The sequence below is a fragment of the Heteronotia binoei genome, chromosome 6, assembly GCF_032191835.1.
Source record: "Heteronotia binoei isolate CCM8104 ecotype False Entrance Well chromosome 6, APGP_CSIRO_Hbin_v1, whole genome shotgun sequence".
Classification (NCBI taxonomy): Eukaryota; Metazoa; Chordata; class Lepidosauria; order Squamata; family Gekkonidae; genus Heteronotia; species Heteronotia binoei.
In genome coordinates, this window is record NC_083228.1 from 137,641,398 (window position 1) to 137,660,219 (window position 18,822).

The following is an 18,822-nucleotide window of genomic DNA, read 5'->3' on the forward strand; positions in this document are numbered from 1 at the left end:
ATCCAACATGGCTTCTCTTATGTTCTTATGTGACACAGAGTGTTGGCCTGGATGGGCTACTGGCCTGATCCAACAGGGCTTCTCTTATGTTCTTACGTGACACAGAGTGTTGGACTGGATGGGCCATTGGCCTGATCCAACATGGCTTCTCTTATGTTCTTATGTGGTTAAGTGTGTGAACTCTTATCTGAGAGAACCAGGTTTGATTCCCCGCTCCTCCACATACAGCTGATGGAGTGGCCTTGGGTCAGGCATAACTCTGTCAGAGGCTGTTCTGGAAAGAGCAGTTTCTGTCAGAGCTCTCAGCCCCATCTACCTCACAGGGTGTCTGTTGTGGGGAGGGGAACGGGAAGGAGAGTGTAAGTTGCTCTGAGACTTCTTTGGGTAATGAAGGGCAGGTTATAAATCCAATCTCTTCTTCTCTTCTTCTTCTCACCTACCACCACTGGATCTTTTAAGCTGGAGAAGCCGGGGATTGAACCTGGGACTTTCTGCATGTCAAGAAGACACTCTGTTGCTGAGCCAGGGCACACCCCCTAACAATCCTTTGACATTGTCCTTTGTGACAGCCAATTCAACGCTCCGAAGAGCACACCGAATCTGAAATCAGTCAGTAAATGTTACCAAATATTTTATCAAAAAAATAGGCTCTCCGTTTCTCTCGGAAAGGAACACAGATACAATGGGCACGTTCCAGTCAGACGCATCGCCAGATTTCCTTCCTGAGCGTGTGTGCAGAAACGGAAAACCAGGAGGAACTATACGCGTTGGGGGGACAGTTGTAGATTTCGCTGCCGACAACATTGCCGAACTACCGGCCGTCCCCCTCTAAGCAGGGCACTGGCAAAGTTCTCATGGAGGGGAGAAGCTCCAGGAGGCAATGAATTAATCAAGGCACAGCTGAAATGGGAAAGGAGGGAGGAGAAAAGGTCGGCCTGAGCAAACCAGGCGCCTTAGTAGCCTACGATGTGCTCTAGCGTGGAACGGCACAGATCTTAAATGGACGAGGAAGAGTGGTCAGCCCTATGATCGGCCTCCGGTCAATTTCCTTCACTCCTTCCGGCAGCTTGAAGGTGAACGCTCGTATCAGGCTGGTGAAGAAGACAAAAAGCTCGATCCGTGCCAGCTGTTCTCCAACACATGCTCGGGCACCTGCGAAGGAAACAACAGAAAGCATCGAAAGGACTCCCTCTAAGCTGTGGAGTCTGGTAAGCAAACATTCGACTTGGTGAGCTACTGGCTTTAAAGTTGTGAGCCATAGCCAGTTTGGTGTAGTGGTTAAGTGTGTGGACTCTTATCTGGGAGAACCGGGTTTGATTCCCCACTCCTCCACTTGCACCTGCTGGAATGGCCTTGGGTCAGCCATAGCTCTGGCAGAAGTTGTCCTTGAAAGGGCAGCTCCTGTGAGAGCCCTCTCCAGCCCCACCCACCTCACAGGGTGTTTGTTGTGGGGGAGGAAGGTAAAGGAGATTGTGAGCCGCTCTGAGACTCTTCGGAGTGGAGGGCAGGATATAAATCCAATATCTTCTTCTTCTTCTTCAATTAGTTTGCTCTGGGGCCATTTTTCCTGAGCGATGACAAAAATATGTGAGCTGGAGGCTAAAAAAAACCTGTGAGCTACCTCACACTAACTCAGCTTAGAGGGAACGTGGAATACCACACAGGGGCAATTAGCTACATGCCGTCTGGGGCAGCTGCCTGAGATCCCATAGTGGGGGGCTTTACTGAGAGCCCCCACTGACCTACAACCAGCTGCCTTGAAGCCCACCACATTCCACTATCACTGCCGATTCCACACCCCCCCCATCGTGCTGCCAGAGGAGAGGGGGAGGAGGAGGGTGGTTCAAAACCCACCCTTCACTACCCAAAGGGGTCAGCCGTAGCGTACAATCACCTTCCCTTCCACTCCCCACAACAGACAGCCTGTGAGCGGGGCTGGCGCGTGGGAGTTGGCGAAGGAGGAGGCTGCCTCAGGTGCCACCGCCACGAGGGCGGGGGTCAGCGCCCCCTCCCCATCCCTGCCAACCTGATCAGAGTGCTGCTGACCTGACCAGAGGCGTTCCCCATCCCCGCCGACCCAACCCAGAGGCACCCCGTCCCCGCCGACCTGACCAGAGTGCCGCCAACCTGACCAGAGGTACTCCCCATCCCTGCTGACCCGACCAGAACCACCCTTCCCGTCGACCAGAGTGCTCACGCGAAGTGCGCATGGCCCGAGGACATCTTGACATCCCAAGATCGCTCCGCTCGGCCCTCCCCCGCTTCAAAGGGAGCCGGCAAGAGACCATGGCCTCTTGCCGGCTCCCTTTAAAGCTGGAGAGGGACGTGCGCGCTTCGTGCGATCGCTCGGCCCAGTCCTTCCCTGCTTCAAAGGGAGCTGGCAAGAGACTTGCCGGCTCCCTTTGAAGCAGGGGAGGGTCAGACCGAGTGCTCGTGCACGCGGCCCGATGACGTCACTTCCGGTGACGTCATCGGGCCACACACGCTTTGCACGCGAGAGAAGACACCAGGGGGGGGCGGGGGATCAGGGCTCGACCGAGGGGCACCAGAACACCTTGCGCTGGACCTGCCTGTGAGGTAGGTGGGGCTGAGAGAGCTGAGAATGACAACACTCTCTCAGCCCCTCATACCTCAGAGGCTTCCTATTGTGGGGAGAGGAAGGGAAGGGGATTGGAAGCCACTCTGAGGTTCTGAGTGAAGTAGAAATCCAATCTCCTTCACCCCCTTCCTCCCCCTCCTCCTCTTCTTCTTCTTCATCTTCATCATCGTCTCTAAGATGCTACTGGACTCCAAGCTGTAGTTACTTGATTTTTCTAAAGATCTAGAAAACAGGTGGACTATGCATCCGACAACAACAAAAATGAATACAATAGTTAATACATCAACAAATATACAATATAGAGATATTTCAGGCTCGTAAAGGCAGTTCCGGGAGCCATCCTAAAGAAGCCTCCTCAGAAGTCCCATTTGATTCAGCCGAACCTATTCTCAGGAAAACGTTTCCCGGCACTCTGCCCTCTGATTGTCATTATGTAAAGCTTCCTACTGCTCTGACCTGGATGGCGCAGATTAGCTCAACCTCCTCAGATCTCAGAAGATAAACAGGATCGGTCTTGTTTTGTACTTGGATGAGGGACCTCCAAGGAGGTCCAGGGTTGCTACACAGAGGCAAGCAAGGACAAACCACCTCTGTTCATCTCTTTCCTCGAAAACTCGAATGCAGGGGTGTCATATGGGCCGCCCGAGGGCCGGATCAGGCCCCCAGAGTGCTCCTGTCAGCCCCGCAAGCAGGTCTGCCTCCTCCTCCCTCTCTCTTGCTTCCTTCTGCATCACAGCTTGCTTTGCCAGGATTTCTCAATCACACAGGAGCTACAGAGCAAAGCCTCTATTTTCCCCATTGGCTGAGGCTCCTCTCTTGGGGAGGAAGTGGGGTGGGGACAGCTTGCTTTGATACTGACCCCAATTAGGCTTCCCAACCCTCCCGCCCTGGCGGGGGACCCCAGGATTTCCAGCCTCTTCTCCCGCTCCCCAAAAAAACGGAAGCAGGGGGAGGGGGGAAACGGTGCCAAGGAGCGTGGCGAGCCGCCCCATCTCGGAGCGGGCGACGCCGCTGCGCAGCTGCCGCCTCTTCTACCCTTCACCGTAGCTGCTCCTCCGAGATGGGCTCAGGCTGAGCCCATCTTGGAGGAGCAGCTAAGATGACGCGGAGAAGAGGCAGCAGCAGCGCAGCGGCATCACCCGCTCCGCTCCGCCTCTGAGGTAAAATCAGAGAAGGGGAGGGTGGAGGCAGGCCAGGAACATGGCGAGCCGCGAATCTGTGTCCTTCTAGGACCCGGACTCGCGGCTCGCCACGCTCCTGGCCTGCCTCCACCCTGCCCTTCTCTGATTTCACCTCAGAGGCGGAGCGGAGCAGGCGACGCCGCTGCGCTGCCGCCTTTTCTCCGCTTCACCGTAGCTGCTCCTCCGAGATGGGCTCAGCCTGAGCCCATCTCAGAGGAGCAGCTACGGTGAAGCGGAGAAGAGGCGGCAGCAGCACAGCAGCGTCGCCCGCTCCGCTCCGCCTCTGAGGTGAAATCGGAGAAGGGCAGGGTGGAGGGAAGGAAGGCATTTAAAAAGTTGTGAGGTCCCTTTAATTGTGATGGACAGGACTCCCTTTGGAGTTCAATTGTGCTTGTCACACCCTTGCTCCAAGCTCCACCCCAGTGTCTCCTGGCTCCACCCCCAAAGTCTCCTGGCTCCACCCCCAAAGTCCCCAGATATTTCTGGAATTGGACTTGGCAACCCTAACCCCAATATTGCAAGAGTGCTCATACTTTAAGCATGCTTTAAGTTTTGTTTTGTTTTTGTTTTTAAAAATCGATGGTGTTTGGCTGTGTCCTTTATATCGCCGTTATCTGGCGTTTCATTTCTTGACGCACACGGCCCGGCCTGACAAGGTCTCATTTAGGTCAGATCCAGTCCCCATAACAAATGAATTTGACACCCCTGCTGCATCCCCGGCATCTCCAAAAAAGGGTCCAGGCAAATAGGTGTGAAAATCCTCAGCTTGAGACCCTGGAGAGCCGCTGCCAGTCTGAGAAGACAATACTGACTTTGATGGACCCAGGGTCTGATTCAGTATAAGGCAGCTTTATATGTTCATATGTTCATATAAGTCCACTGTAACTTGACAGCACGTCCCTTCACCCAAGAAGCACGGATGTCTTTTATTTCAATATCCGTCAGCCCGGCTCACTTCACTTTCAATCAGAAGCCAGGTCAAGCCGGGTAGCCGTGTTCAGGCCTGGCACTAGGGGTGCCTGTGCCCTTAGGCCGAATCCTGACCATCTGCCCCCCCATCTCTATTCTCACATGGCCCAATGTCACTGCCATCACTGCCGCGCTCACCCCAGACTTTGCCAAGGCCTCCCAAGGCTCGGGAGACCTCAGAAGAGTCCAGGAAGGGCTGGCTCGCTCAGAGTTGGCACTCAGAGCCAGACTTTACAGCGGCCGTGAGGAGAGAGGGTGCCTCGTGGTGCCCCTAGGCCAAGTGGTGCCCAACGAGGCCACCTACTTGGCCTATTCCCACACGCCGGCCCTGGTCGTGTTAGTCCGTCTGTAGCAGCGGAAAAGAGTTCGAGTCCAGGAGTCTGGACTCACGGAATTTGTGGTCACTTTCGTGAGTCACTGCCCGCTTCTCCAGAAGCTAACCAAGACTTCTCGGTTTACCTGCACCAAAAGGCAGAAACTCCTCTCTGGCCACAAAATTGCCATCTTTGTCCAAGAAATGGTTGGGGTTGAAATCCTCAGGTGTCTCCCAGCGCTCAGGATCCAGAAGAACGGAGCGTAGGTCTGGAACAACAATGGCCCCCTGCCAAGAAGAAAATGGTGACTCAGGGTGCATCGAGATCAGACCATTTCATGCTTGTTCCTCTCCGTCCCCAAACTAATCTCTGCATGACTCTCAACAGAGGGACCGTCTCTCTCCATATGTGCCCCGGAGGTCACTTTGTTCAGCCTCCCAAGACCTTCTGACCATCCGCGGCCCAAGAGATGCCCACCTTGCCTCTACCAGGGCCGGGACCTTTTCGGTTCTGGCCCCAACCTGGTGGAATCAGCTCCCTATGGAGATCTGGGCCCTACCTGGCTTGTTAGCCTTTCGCAGGGCCTGTAAAATGGAGCTGTTCCGTCAGGCTTTTGGATGAGGCGGCGGGCATCTACTTGTTAGATCAGTTGGCCTTCCCACCGCGCCACGACATCACTCTGTTGGACCATCTTGCTGTACTACTAACTCGCTATTGTAACCGATTTTATTGTGATTTTATTGTAATTTATTGTGATCCATTGATGTACTCCGCCCTGAGCCCCCATGATGGATTGGGCGGAATATAAATATAATAATAATAATAAATAGGGGTTTTTCTGTAGCAGGAACTCCTTTGCATATTAGGCCACACACCCCTGATGTAGCCAATCCTTCAAGAGCTTACGGTAGGCCCTGTACCAAGAACCCTGTAAGCTCTTGGAGGATTGGCTATGTCGGTGGGTGTGGCCTAATATGCAAAGGAGTCCTGCTACAAAAAAGGCCCTGACTCTCAGGCATATTTCATCCTCCTGGGACTCGGTTCACATATTTTCATGGAATCATAAGAGAAGACAGGTTGTGTCAGCCTGTGGCCCATCCAGTCCAACACTCTGGGCGTTTCGCACTCACCTTCAGCCGGCGCGACCCCCCTCTTCACCGCGCAGGATCTGCGCGGATTTCGCACGTAAAGCCGCGGAGCAGCCGAAAGAGCCGGAAACTCCCGGCGCAAAAGCCGCGCAAACGGAAACTGCTTTTTGGCGGTTTACGTTTGCGCCGCAAAAGCGCCGGGAGTTTCCGGCTCTTCCGGCTGCTCCGCGGCTTTACGTGCGAAATCCGCGCAGATCCTGCGCGGTGAAGAGGGGGGTCGCGCCGGCTGAAGGTGAGTGTGAAAACGCCCTCTGTGTCACACAGTGGCCAAAACTCAGATGCCATCAGGAGGTCCACCTGCAGGGCCAGAACTCCAGAAGCTCTCCCACTCTTGCCCCCAAGTACCAATAAGTACCAAGTCTGAGGCAGCAGCACCAAGTACCAATAAGTACCAAGTCTGAGGCAAGTCTGAGGCAGCAGCACTGCCTCAGACAGAGTGTTCTGTCTATACCTTGTGGCTAATAGCCACTGGTGGGCCTCTGCTCCAGATGTTTATCCAGTCCCCTCATGAAGCTGTCTATGCTTGTAGAGGCTACCACTTCCTGTGGCAGTGAATTCTACGTGTGAATGACTATTTGAGGGTGAAGAAGGACTTCCTTTCATCTATTTTAGAAATTGATTTCATAGAATCAGAGAGTTGGAAGGGATCATAGAGGCCACCGAGTCCAACCCCCCTGCTCAATGCAGAATCAGCCTAGATCAGGTTTTCCCAAACTCCACACACACACACACACACCGTGGCCCGGTTCTTTCCCTGTGGTCCGGACAGAGGATGATCAGGGAGCGCTACAGAGACTGTGTGCTGGCCAGGAGCTTTCCCCATCCTTCTCTGTTGTTTCTGGATATCAGAGAGGGATGGGAGAGTGCTTCTGGCCAGTGTGCAGTGTCTGTAGTGCTCTCTGAGTGCTACAGGCTGGTGGCGGCGTGGTGGGCAGGGCTGGAGCGCTGTGAGGCATGCAGTGCTAAAGATAAATAGAGAGGGGAGGGGGCTGTTGGGCCGCCCCTGGCAACCCCGTATTGAGGCTTCCGTGGCCCTGGTACCAGGTCGCGACCCTTCAAATGGGAAACGGTGGCCTAGATCAGGGGTGGCCAACGGTAGCTCTCCAGATGTTTTTTGCCTACAACTCACACATCAGCCCCCAGCCATCAGCCGTGCTGGCTGGGGCTGATGGGAGTTGTAGGCAAAAAAACATCTGGAGAGCGACCGTACGACCACCCTCGCCTAGATTGTTAGACAGTGTTACCGATGCAACGAACATGAATTTGAGCGAACTTAGGAGGGCAGTGGGAGGTAGAAGGGCTTGGCGTGATGCAGCCCATGGAGTCGCAAAGAGTCGGACTCAACCGTACGACTGAAGAAAAAAAAATCCCTGGCCAGTGTCCGTCCAGCTGCTGCTCAAAGACTGCCAGTGAGGGGGAGCTCACCATCCCCTAGGCAGCTGACTCCACCACTGAACTACTCTGGCTGTCAAGAGAAATTTCCTAATAACCAACTCACGCCTTCCCACCTGTAATTAAGCCCATTATTGTGATTCCGTTGTTTTTTTTTGTCTTCATCTTCATTTTCCTTTTTTAAAAAGAAACGTTGCATTTCCACACTCCCGAAGAAATCTGATGCAACTCGCAGAGGGGTCGGGAAATGTGTGTTTTGCGGGGGGGAGGGCAGAAGAATTTGTACACCCTTCATAAATGCCCCGTGATGCGGAGTAGTAAAGCAGCAGTACTGTGGTCTGAATTCTCTGCTCACGACCCGAGTTCGATTCCGGCGGAAACTGGATTCAAGTAGCCGGCCAAGGTTGACTCGGCCTTCCATCCTTCCGAGGTTCGGTCAGCTTGCGGGGGGGGGGGAGTGTAAAAGACTGGGGAAGGCAGTGGCAAACCACCCCGTAAAAAGTCTGCTATGAAAACGTTCTGAAAGCAACGTCACCCCACAGTCGGAAATGACTGGTGCTTGCACAGGGGACCTTTCCTTTCCTTCTCTACCTTTAAGGAGCCCTGCGGAGCAGAGTGGTAACACTGCAGTACTGCAGTCCAAGCTCTCTGCTCACGACCTGAGTTCATCCCGGCGGAAGCTGGTTTGAGTAGCTGGCTCAAGGTTGACTCAGCCTTCCATCCTTCTGAGGTCGGTAAAATGAGGACCCAGCTTGTTGGAGGGAAAGTGTAGATGAAAGGGGAAGGCAATGGCAAACCACCCCGTAAAAAGGTCTGCCGTGAAAACGTTCTGAAAGCAACGTCACCCCAGAGTCAGAAATTACTGGTGCTTGCAAAGGGACCTTTCCTTTTCTTTCCATAAATGACATTATTTTTGCCTACAGAGACTTAAAGGTAAAGGTAGTCCCCTGTGGAAGCACCAGTCGTTTCCGACTCTGGGGTGATGTGGCATCATGATGTTTTCACAACAGACTTTTTTAGGGGGTGGTTTGCCATTGAACATAAGAACAAAAGAGAAGCCATGTTGGATCAGGTCAATGGCCAGCCAGTGCAACACTCTGTGTCACACAATGGCCAAAAAAACCAGGTGCCATCAGGAGGTCCACCAGTGGGGCCAAGACTACTAGAAGCCCTTCCATTGTGCCTCCCAAGCATCTATACAAAGCATCACTGTCTCAGACAGAGTTCAAGAATACGCTGTGGCTAATAGCCACTGATGGACCTCTGCCCCATATGCTTATCCAATCCCCTCTTGAAGCTGTCTATGCTTGTAGCCGCCGCCACCCTCCTGTGGCAGTGAATTCCATGTGTTAATCACCCTTTGGGTGAAGAAGTTGCCTTCCCAGTCATCTACACTTCCCCCCGCAGCAAGCTGGGGACTCATTTTACCGACCTCGAAAGGATGGAGGCTGAGTCAACCTCGAGCCGCGACCTGAACTCAGCTTCCGCTGGGATCGAACTCAGGTCGTGAGCAGAGAGCTCGGACTGCAGTACCGCAGCTTCACCGCTCTGGACCACGGGGCTGTTTTCTACAGAGGCTTACTACCTCTCAATACGAAGATTCCATCTTCTGTCCAAAGAAATTTTCTATACTGGTGGGGTAGGACTTCTCGCTTACAGTACGCAGTCCACATTCTACAGTCGGTTCCTGCACAGACACCTCTCTTTAATGGCCGCGATTGGGTGGCTGTTGATACAGAAGCGCAGCTGTAACAATGACGTCTACCTTTGGGATGAAAAAGCCAAGAACGTGCACGTCCTTCACGCACTGCCGAGGGACTCCAAACAGCAGCATAAATTCAGCACGCTGGGTTTCGTGAATCACGGCGTTGGTGTAGGGCAGCTTCTTCCGCTCTTGGTAGCTGATGGAGTGAGCCGAACCGAAAGCCTCGTCTATCTCCTTGTAGACTTTCTCTGGAGACAATGGTGGGAAACAGAAGACACTGTTGCTAAAAAGAGGACGACTTCAGATTTATATCCCGCCCTTCTTTCTGAATCAGAGACTCCGAAGGGCTTACAATCTCCTTTATCTTCTTCGAGAGCCGGTTTGGTGTAGTGGTTAAGTGTGCGGACTCTTATCTGGGAGAACCGGGTTTGATTCCCCACTCCTCCCCATGCACCTGCTGGAATGGGCTTGGGTCAGCCATAGCTCTGGCAGAGGTTGTCCTTGAAAGGGCAGCTGCTGGGAGAGCCCTCTCAGCCCCACCCACCTCACAGGGTGTCTGTTGCGGGGGGGAGAAGATATAGGAGATTGTGAGCCTCTCTGAGTCTCTGATTCAGAGAGAAGGGCGGGGTATAAATCTGCAATTCTTCTGCTTCCTGCAACAGACACCCTGTGAAGCAGATGGGGCTGAGAGAGCTCTGACAGAAGTTGCCCTTTCGAGGAGAAGAAGAAGATAAGAAGAAGAAGAAGATATTGGATTTATATCCCGCCCTCCACTCCGAAGAGTCTCAGAGTGGCTCACAATCTCCTTTACCTTCCTCCCCCACAACAGACACCCTGTGAGGTGGGTGGGGCTGAGAGGGCTCTCACAGCAGCTGCCCTTTCAAGGACAACTTCTGCCAGAGCTAAGGCTGACCCAAGGCCATTCCAGCAGGTGCAAGTGGAGGAGTGGGGAATCAAACCCGGTTCTCCCAGATAAGAGTCCGCACACTTAACCACTACACCAGACACAGCTCTGTGAGAGCTATGGCTGACCCAAGGCCATTCCAGCAGCTGCAAGTGGAGGAGTGGGGAATCAAACCTGGTTCTCCCTGATAAGAGGCAGCACACTTAACCACTACACCAAACTGGTTCTCTACAAAAAAGAGAAGAAGCGCAAGAACTCTTAACTGAGATAAGATCGCTGGCATAGAAAATTTCCTCTTGGGCATTACAGAGAGTATACCAAGCATACGCCTAAGCTGTATGTAGGCTGCTCTAGAATGTGTAAAGGAAGTAATGAAGAATGTCTCCAAGCAAGGGACCTGGTTTCACAGCCAAGCTACAGAATGTGCGGGAGAACACCCAGTGAAGTTCAGGATCACTATGCAGATCCTGAATGGCAAACTACCATCATCAGATCTCAGACATTAAGCAGGGCTGGCCCCTGTTAGTACTTGGATGAGACACCTCCGAGGAAGTTCAGGGTTGCTATGCAGAGGCAGGAAACGGCAAACTGACCTCTTGGGAACTGTACTAGATGGCCACAAGTCAGCTGCGACTCGATAGAGCTTCCCTCCAGCTGCCCTGTCCTGGATGACCAGGCTGGCTGGATCGCATCCATGCTTGGAAGCTTAGCAGAGTCAGCTGTGATTCTTATCGGGAGGGGAGACCACCAACCAAGTCCAAGGTCTCTATGAAGAGTGTTGCCGAATTAGGGCTGGGAAGAAGAAGATGATGATGATGATCATGATGAAGAAGAAGAAGATGATGATAAAGAAGAAGATGATGATGAAGAAGATGAAGATGATGAAGAAGAAGAAGATGATGGTGGTGGTGATGCTGACGATGATGATATTGGATTTATATCCCACCCTCCTCTCCGAATCTCAGAGTCTCAGAGTGGCTCACAATCTCCTTTACCTTCCTCCTCCACAACAGGCACCTTGTGAGGTGGGTGGGGCTTAGAGAGCTCTCACAGCAGCTGCCCTTTCAAAGACAATTCCTGCCAGAGCTGCGGCTGACCCAAGGCCACTCTAGCAGCTGCAAGTGGAGGAGTGGGGAATCAAGCCCAGTTCTCCCAGATAAGAGTCCGCACACTTAACCGCTACACCAAACTGGCTCCCTGCTGGGTCTCAGTCCTCTGCTAAAACTAGGGTTGCCCGGTCCAATTCAAGAAATATCTGGGGACTTTGGGGGTGGAGCCAAGGGACTTTGGGGGTAGAGCCAGGAGGAAGGTCGTAACAAGCATAATTGAACTCCAACGGGAGTTCTGGCCATCACATTTAAAGTTCTGGCACATCTTTTAAATGCCTTCCCTCCATTGGAAATAATGAAGGATAGGGGCACCTTCTTTTGGGGCGCGTAGAATTGGACCCCCTCGTTCAATCCTTTTGAAACTTGAAAGGTGTTTTGAAGCGAAGCACCGGATGCTATGCTGCAAATTTGGTGCCTCTATCTCAAAACACAGCCCCCACAGAGTCCCAGTTACCCACAGATCAATTCTCCATTATACCCTATGGGAATCGGACTCCCTAGGGAATAATGGAGTGCCCAGCAGACATTTCTTTTCCCCCACCCTCGCTTTCTGATGACCCTAACATGGGGGGAGGTCCTCCAAACTGGGGGATCCCCTGCCCCCACCTGGGGATTGAGCAACCAACAAAGAGCAAAAAAAAAAACCAACAAAGAGAAAAAAAGCCCAGCGGGAACTCATTTAAATCAATTTGAAATTAAATCAAAAGAATTTTCGGCTCATCATTAGGAAGAACTTCCTGACTGTTAGAGCGGTTCCTCAGTGGAATAAGGTTCCTCGGGAGGTGGTGGGCTCTCCTACCTTGGAGGTTTTTAAGCAGAGGTTAGATGGCCATCTGACAACAATGAAGATCCTGTGAATTTGGGGGGAGGCGTTTGTGAGTTTCTTGCATTGTGCAGGGGGTTGGACTAGATGACCCTGGAGGTCCCTTCCAACTCTATGATTCTAGGGGTCATTAGGTGTGTGTGTGGGGGGGGGGTATTTGTGATTTTCCTGCATTGCTCAGGGGGTTGGACTAGATGACCCCTATTCCTTGGATTTATATCCCGCCCTCCCCGCCGAAGCAGGTTCAGGGCGGCTCCATGATTCTATGATTTGCGTATTAGGTCACACACTCTGACACCAAGCCAGCCAGAACCGCGTTCCTATGCATTCCTGCTAAAAAAAAAAAAAGCCCTGGTTTTAAATAATATACATTTGGGTTTGAAGTTAAATAAATAAGATTTTTTTGTAGAACAACCGTCTCTTTCTTGATGCACTTGGGAAGCTGGTGGGAATGGGAGTCCATGAGCAGGTTCCTGCAATCCTCATTTCTCCTACACAGGGGCAACATCTCTGCTCTCCTCTTGCCTTGAAAACCCTACAGAATCATCCTAAATTTGACTGCACTTTCACCATATGCGTGTGTGTGTGTGTGTGTGTGTAAATCGGCTATCCAATGCGAAACCTTTAAAAGAGTGTGAATTATTCTTAAAATAATCAAAGACAACCTCTGGATGCGGATCGAGGGGAATCTTGTTCACCCCCAGAGAAACGCTTCTTACCTTGGATGTCTGGGTAGTTTGCCATGAGGACTAGCGCCCATTGCAGAGAAGTGGCAGTCGTCTCTGATCCAGCGATGAAGAGGTCGAAAATGCACTGAGCCAGGTTCTCATCGTTGTACGTCGTGTCAGGATCAAGTTTGCTCTATTTGGAGGAGACTGAAGCTGAAAGGTAGCTCACAGTGTGGAGTTCCGCTGTTTTTTTAAGCCAAAGCATCAACCCAGAATCTCAGAAGACACATTTGAAAAGACGGGAGAGGTATGCTGAGGGATGACACAATCTAAATAATGAAAGCTTTATTTATAACTTTTATTTCCTACCTTTCTTCAGTTTTTGATCGAGATCTTCTGTCTGGGTACTGTGACAACACATACATAAGAACATGAGAAGCCATGTTGGATCAGGCCAATGGCCCACCCAGTCCAACACTCTGTGGCTGTTTCTACACTTGATAGAAGATCCTCTCTCCGTGCACATTTAAAATGTTCATCTACATTGCATACTGCTATCACTTCTGTCTTGCTTTCCATTATCTTTCAAGAGGGGTTTGGATAAAAATATGGAGCAGAGGTCCATCAGTGGCTATTAGCCACAACATATTATTGGAACTGTCCAGGGCAGTGATGCTCTGTATTCTTGGTGCTGGGGGGGGGGGGCAAAGTGGAAGGGCTTCTAGCCCAACTTGTGCACCTCCTTTTTTTGGCCACTGCGTGACACAGAGTGTTGGACTGGATGGGCCATTGGCCTGATCCAACATTATATTCTTATGTGAATCAGAGTGTTGGACTGGATGGGCCATTGGCCTGATCCAACATGGCTTCTCTTATGTTCTTATGTGACACAGAGTGTTGGACTGGATGGGCCATTGGCCTGATACAACATGGCTTCTCTTATGTTCTTATGTGACTCAGAGTGTTGGACTGGATGGGCCATTGGCCTGATCCAACATGGCTTCTCTTATGTGACACAGAATGTCGGACTGGATGGGCCATTGACCTGATCCAACATGGCTTCTCTTATGTTCTTATGTGACACAGAGTGTTGGACTGGATGGGCCATTGGCCTGATCCAACATGGCTTCTCTTATGTGACACAGAGTGTTGGACTGGATGGGCCATTGGCCTGATCCAACATGGCTTCTCTTATGTTCTTAAGTCATCTACACTCATTTTCTTGAGTTGGCACTGAAAGCGGTTTCACCCCAGATTTGCTCCTCACTTTACAAGAGTACTTTTGAAAAGGAATTTTCTACAGATGGAATCAATGCTCCTAAAATCAGAATCAACCCTGAGTGTAGAAATAGCCTGTGTCGCACAGTGGCCAAAAAACCCAGGTGCCATCAGGAGGTCCATCAGTAGGAGCCAAAGCCTGTCCCCTAGCTACTATCCCAGTTTAGTGACTAATATGGGAAAGTGCTGAGTGGGAAGGAGGCTATTAGCTGATGGAATTCAATCATAGCAGAATATGCAATAATGATGACTCAGAGGAGCCCAATTAACACTGATCTGTGCCTCAGAGGTAGAGCATCTGCTTGACACACAGAAGTTCCCAGGTTCAATCCCCAGCATCTCCAATTAAAAGGACCAGGCAGGAGGTGATGTGAAATACCTCAGCCTGAGACCCTAGAGCAGATGTGTCAAATGTGTGGCCTGAGGGCCAGATAAGACCCCCCAGAGGTCTCCTATCAGACCCGTGAGCAACTCACTCTGCTTCCTTCTCTCTCCCTCTCTTGCTTCCTTCTGCATCACAGCTTGCTTTGCCAGGCACAGGAGCTACAGAGCAAAGCTTCTGTTTCCTCCATTGGCTGACCAGCACGTGAAGCAGTTTCACAATGCCCAGCCATGTCATGTTTTCCCCTGGGTCTTAGGCTCCAAGCATTGACCATGAGATGTCTGTAATGAATATCAATCAATCAAAAGCAGGTTTGCCGCTTACAGACCCTCACCTGAACAACACCTGAGCAGCGTACTCAAGCATGCAGCACAGACATTGTCTCCAGCTTTTGATGCAATAATTCACGGGGTGTTCCATAAACAAAATATTGCAAGAGCGCTAATCTTTTAATTGTTTTTTAATTAAATCTTTAATTGTGTTTGTCTGCCCTTTATAGTGTTTACCTCTCTGCTACCTGGCATTACATTTTATGACACCCGTGGCCCGGCCCAACAAGGTCTCATTTATGTCAGATCCAGCCCTCATAACAAATGTGTTCAACACCCCTGCCATCGAGAGCCGCTGCCAGTCTGAGGAGACAATGCTGACCTTGATGGACCGAGGATATTAGACAGTTTCTGTCAAGTCTGCTTTAACTCTGGTCAAGTCTGGGCTCAAACTTTGGTTCTGGGGAAAGGCACTCTGGGTAAAGCCATACTGCATTCCAATGCTGCTAGCTTGATCCCTCCTCACCCCCCTCCTTTACTTTGTTGTGTAGTATCGCTTTGAAATGGAAATATGGGAACAAGATTGTGGAGCCTTCTCAGGCGAGAGTGCAGGGGAGGCGGAAGGCGGATAGGCACTCAAGGCCAGCCAGCCCTGAGAATGAAATGGTAACATCAATGTGTGAATGTGCCCCGCATAGAGAACCCCTCCCTTAGGAATTCCTTTGAAGTATACCTTAAATGCTGATCTTACTGTATGGGCCTCCGTCCTTCAATCTCTGCTGTAGTCGACAGTCATGATAACAATAAACGAGAAACTTTGTATCAGCAAAGTCTCGATATTGAATCAAGCCGACTTGACAGTTTCATGTATTGTTTATTTATTTAGAAAAAGTGCGCGCCACCTTTCCAAAGCCTAGACTTACCTTTTCCATCTGAAACAGGTAGTAATCGATGAAATCCTGCGGCTCGTGTATCGTCCCCTGCTCCTTGTGGAGCTCTATCTCCTTCCGGGCAAAGGAAAGCACCGTCTCTGTGCAAGCCAACGCCGTCTGGTGAGGTCCCGGAAGATGTTTCATTAGGCTGGGGAGAATTTCGTAAAGCTGCAGACCAAAGAGGAAAGCAAAATTCAGTCACTACCACGGGAGGGTTAAGAAAACGATCCATAAACCTTTCGGCAGACCGTGAGAGGGAGGGTAGGAAGGGATGAGCTTAGGGTTGCCAATCCCCAGGTGGGGGCAGGGGATCCCCCGGTTTGGAGGCCCTCCCCCCGCTTCAGGGTCGTCAGAAAGCGGGGGAAGGGGAGGGAAATGTCTGCTGGGAACTCTGTTATTCCCTAGGGAGATTTATTCCCATAGAAAATCATGGAGAATTGATCCGCGGGTATCTGGGGCTCTGGGGGGGCTGTGTTTTGGGGTAGAGGCACCAAATTTCCAGTATACCATGTAGTGCCTCTCCCCAAAATACCCCCCAAGTTTCAAAAAGATTTGACCAGGAGGCCCAATTCTATGAGCCCCCAAAGAAGGTGCCCCTATCCTTCATTATTTCCTATGGAAGGAAGGCATTGAAAAGGTGTGCCGTCCCTTTAAATGTGATGGCCAGGACTCCCTTTGGAGTTCAATGATGCTTGTCACAGCCTTGATCTTGGCTCCACCCCTAATGTCTCCTGGCTCCACCCCCAGAGTCTCCTGGCTCCACCCCCAAAGTCCTCAGATATTTCTTGAATTGGACTTGGCAACCCTAGATGAGCTCAACTCTTGTGGTCCTTTCTTACATGCCCAGGGTAATACTAAACTTCACTTTGAGATCAGGAAGGAATGTTCCTCCAGGTCAGATTGGCCCAGGGATCCTGGAGGGGTTTTTGTTTTTTTCATTTTTGCCTTCCTCTGGACATAGAGCAGGGGTCACTGGGAAATGGGAGGGGGATAGCTGAATTGTGCAGGGGGCTGGACTAGACGACCCTTGGAGTCATCAGAGAGTGGGCGGGGAGGGCGCCAGGCCAGTGCAGGCACAAAAATTGGGCATTGCCTATGGCACTGGGTTGAGAGGGCCCAGCCCTAGGCAAATGCCTAACCTGCCTCGTGGGAGAGCTCCCTCCAGTCCCAGATTTTGTGCCCCACCAGATCTCCAGGAATTTCCCAATCAGACATTGGCCACAGTGTGACATCACTTCTGGAAAAAATACAGAAGTGATGTCAGTCCTCTCTAGGAAGCCCAGCAAACTCTATCGTTTACCACAGAGCGTCTGGCTATTCCTAGAGAGGACTGACATCATTGTCAAGGTTTTTTTCTCCCCCAAAATGATATCACCCTGCCACTGACAGTGCCGCTCCCTTATCTCTGCTCCCTTGACTCCTGACAGTTGCTGGGCATGACCTGGCTACCCTAGGTAAACTCAGCCTACTCTGCCTCACAGAAGTATTAGAAGGATGAAACAGAGCAGAGGAGATCAGAGTAAGCTGCTTTGGAGAGGAGGAGGAGGAGGAGGAGGAGGAGGAGGAGGAGAAGAAGAAGAAGAAGAAGAAGAAGAAGAAGAAGAAGAAGAAGAAGAAGAAGATGATGATGATGATGATGATGATGATGATGATGATGATGATGATGATGATGATATTGGATTTATATCCCGCCCTCAGAACAGTCACAATCTCCTTTGCCTTCTCCCCCTCCCCCTCAATAGACACCCTGTGAGGTAGGTGGGGCTGAGAGAGCTCTTATAGCAGCTGCCCTTTCAAGGACAACTCTGCCAGAGCTATGACTAACTCAAGGCCATTCCAGCAGGTGCAAGTGGAGGAGTGGGGGAATCAAACCTGCTTCTCCCAGATAAGAGTCCACACACTTAACCACTACACCAAACCGGCTCTCGTCAGGATATAAGGCAGGATATAAGCAAAGTCAATAAATAAAATCCTTGTCAGTAATCAGGCCTCATTTTGGGCAGGAGCGGAGCTCTGGAACCTCTATGTTTTATTGTGCTCTTTCTTTCTTACCCCCCCCCCGAATACTTGCTTCTGGGCTCCATTGTTCAAACCCCCTGTGAGAATTTGGCTGAACCCTAAGATTCTACAAACTTTGTAATATCCCCCCCTCATGCCAGTAGGAGACCGTCATTTAAAAAGTATGATGGGAGTAAGGTTTTATTACGGCAATGATAATTCAAGAAGCATTTGAAGGTGGATGCTGAGCTGATATAATTTAGCACACCTTCTGGCGATGTCAGGGGTGTGTGGCATATGCAAATTATACAAATGAGTTGCACTAATGAGCTCTGGCACCTCTTTTCCTATGAAACGACCCCTGCCAGTAATTGTGGCAAAACTTCATTGAACTCTTGCATCAGGAGGGGTGTATTTAAGGGGTCATGAGACCCATATAGACTAATAGCCATTAGTGCAGTGTGGGGCAGTGTTCCCCCTAAGCTGAGTTAGCGTGAGCTAGCTCACAGATTTTTAGCCTCCAGCTCACACCTTTTTGTCTCAGCTCAGGAAGGATGACCCCAGAGCACACGAATGTATGCAGTAGCTCACGACTTTAATGCCAGTAGCTCACAAAGTAGAATTTTTGCTCACAAAACTCTGTAGCTTAGAGCAGGGATGTTGGACATCCAGTTTGGGGGTGGAATCAGGCCCCCGGAGGGCTCCTATCAGGCCCCCAAACAACCTCCTGTCATCTGCTTTCTTCTCCCTATATCTTGCTTCCTTCTGCATAACAGCTTGCCTTGCAAGGATTGCTCAATTGCACAGCAGAGCTACTGAGCCAAGCCTTTCTTCCTTCTGTTGGCTGAGGCTCCCCCCCCCAGTCCCCTGGGGAAGGAAGAAGAAGATGATGATATTGCATTTATATCCCGCCCTCCACTCCGAAGAGTCTCAGAGCGGCTCACAAACTCTACCTTCCTCCCCCACAACAGACACCCTGTGAGATGGGTGGGGCTGAGAGAGCTCTCACAGCAGCTGCCTTTTCAAGGACAACCTCTGCCAGAGCTATGGCTGACCCAAGGCCATGCTAACAGGTACAAGTGGAGGAGTGGGGAATCAAACCCGGTTCTCCCAGATAAGAGTCCACACACTTAACCACTACACCAAACTGG

General features: G+C 51.1%; 1 protein-coding gene across 1 annotated transcript in view; it reads right to left on the bottom strand.

The window, feature by feature from the left end:
* Window positions 1–953: 953 nt before the first annotated feature.
* The window catches only part of LOC132573420 (cytochrome P450 2J4-like), a 58,443-nt gene continuing 40,574 nt past the window's right edge, over window positions 954–18,822 (bottom strand). The window contains exons 5-9 of the mRNA XM_060240921.1: window positions 15,665–15,841; window positions 12,864–13,005; window positions 9,369–9,556; window positions 5,209–5,350; window positions 954–1,152 (exon numbers count right to left, since the gene is read on the bottom strand). Coding sequence (XP_060096904.1) covers window positions 974–1,152; window positions 5,209–5,350; window positions 9,369–9,556; window positions 12,864–13,005; window positions 15,665–15,841 — 828 coding nt within the window. The 3' untranslated portion in view covers window positions 954–973. The remainder of the gene's footprint in view (window positions 1,153–5,208; window positions 5,351–9,368; window positions 9,557–12,863; window positions 13,006–15,664; window positions 15,842–18,822) is intronic.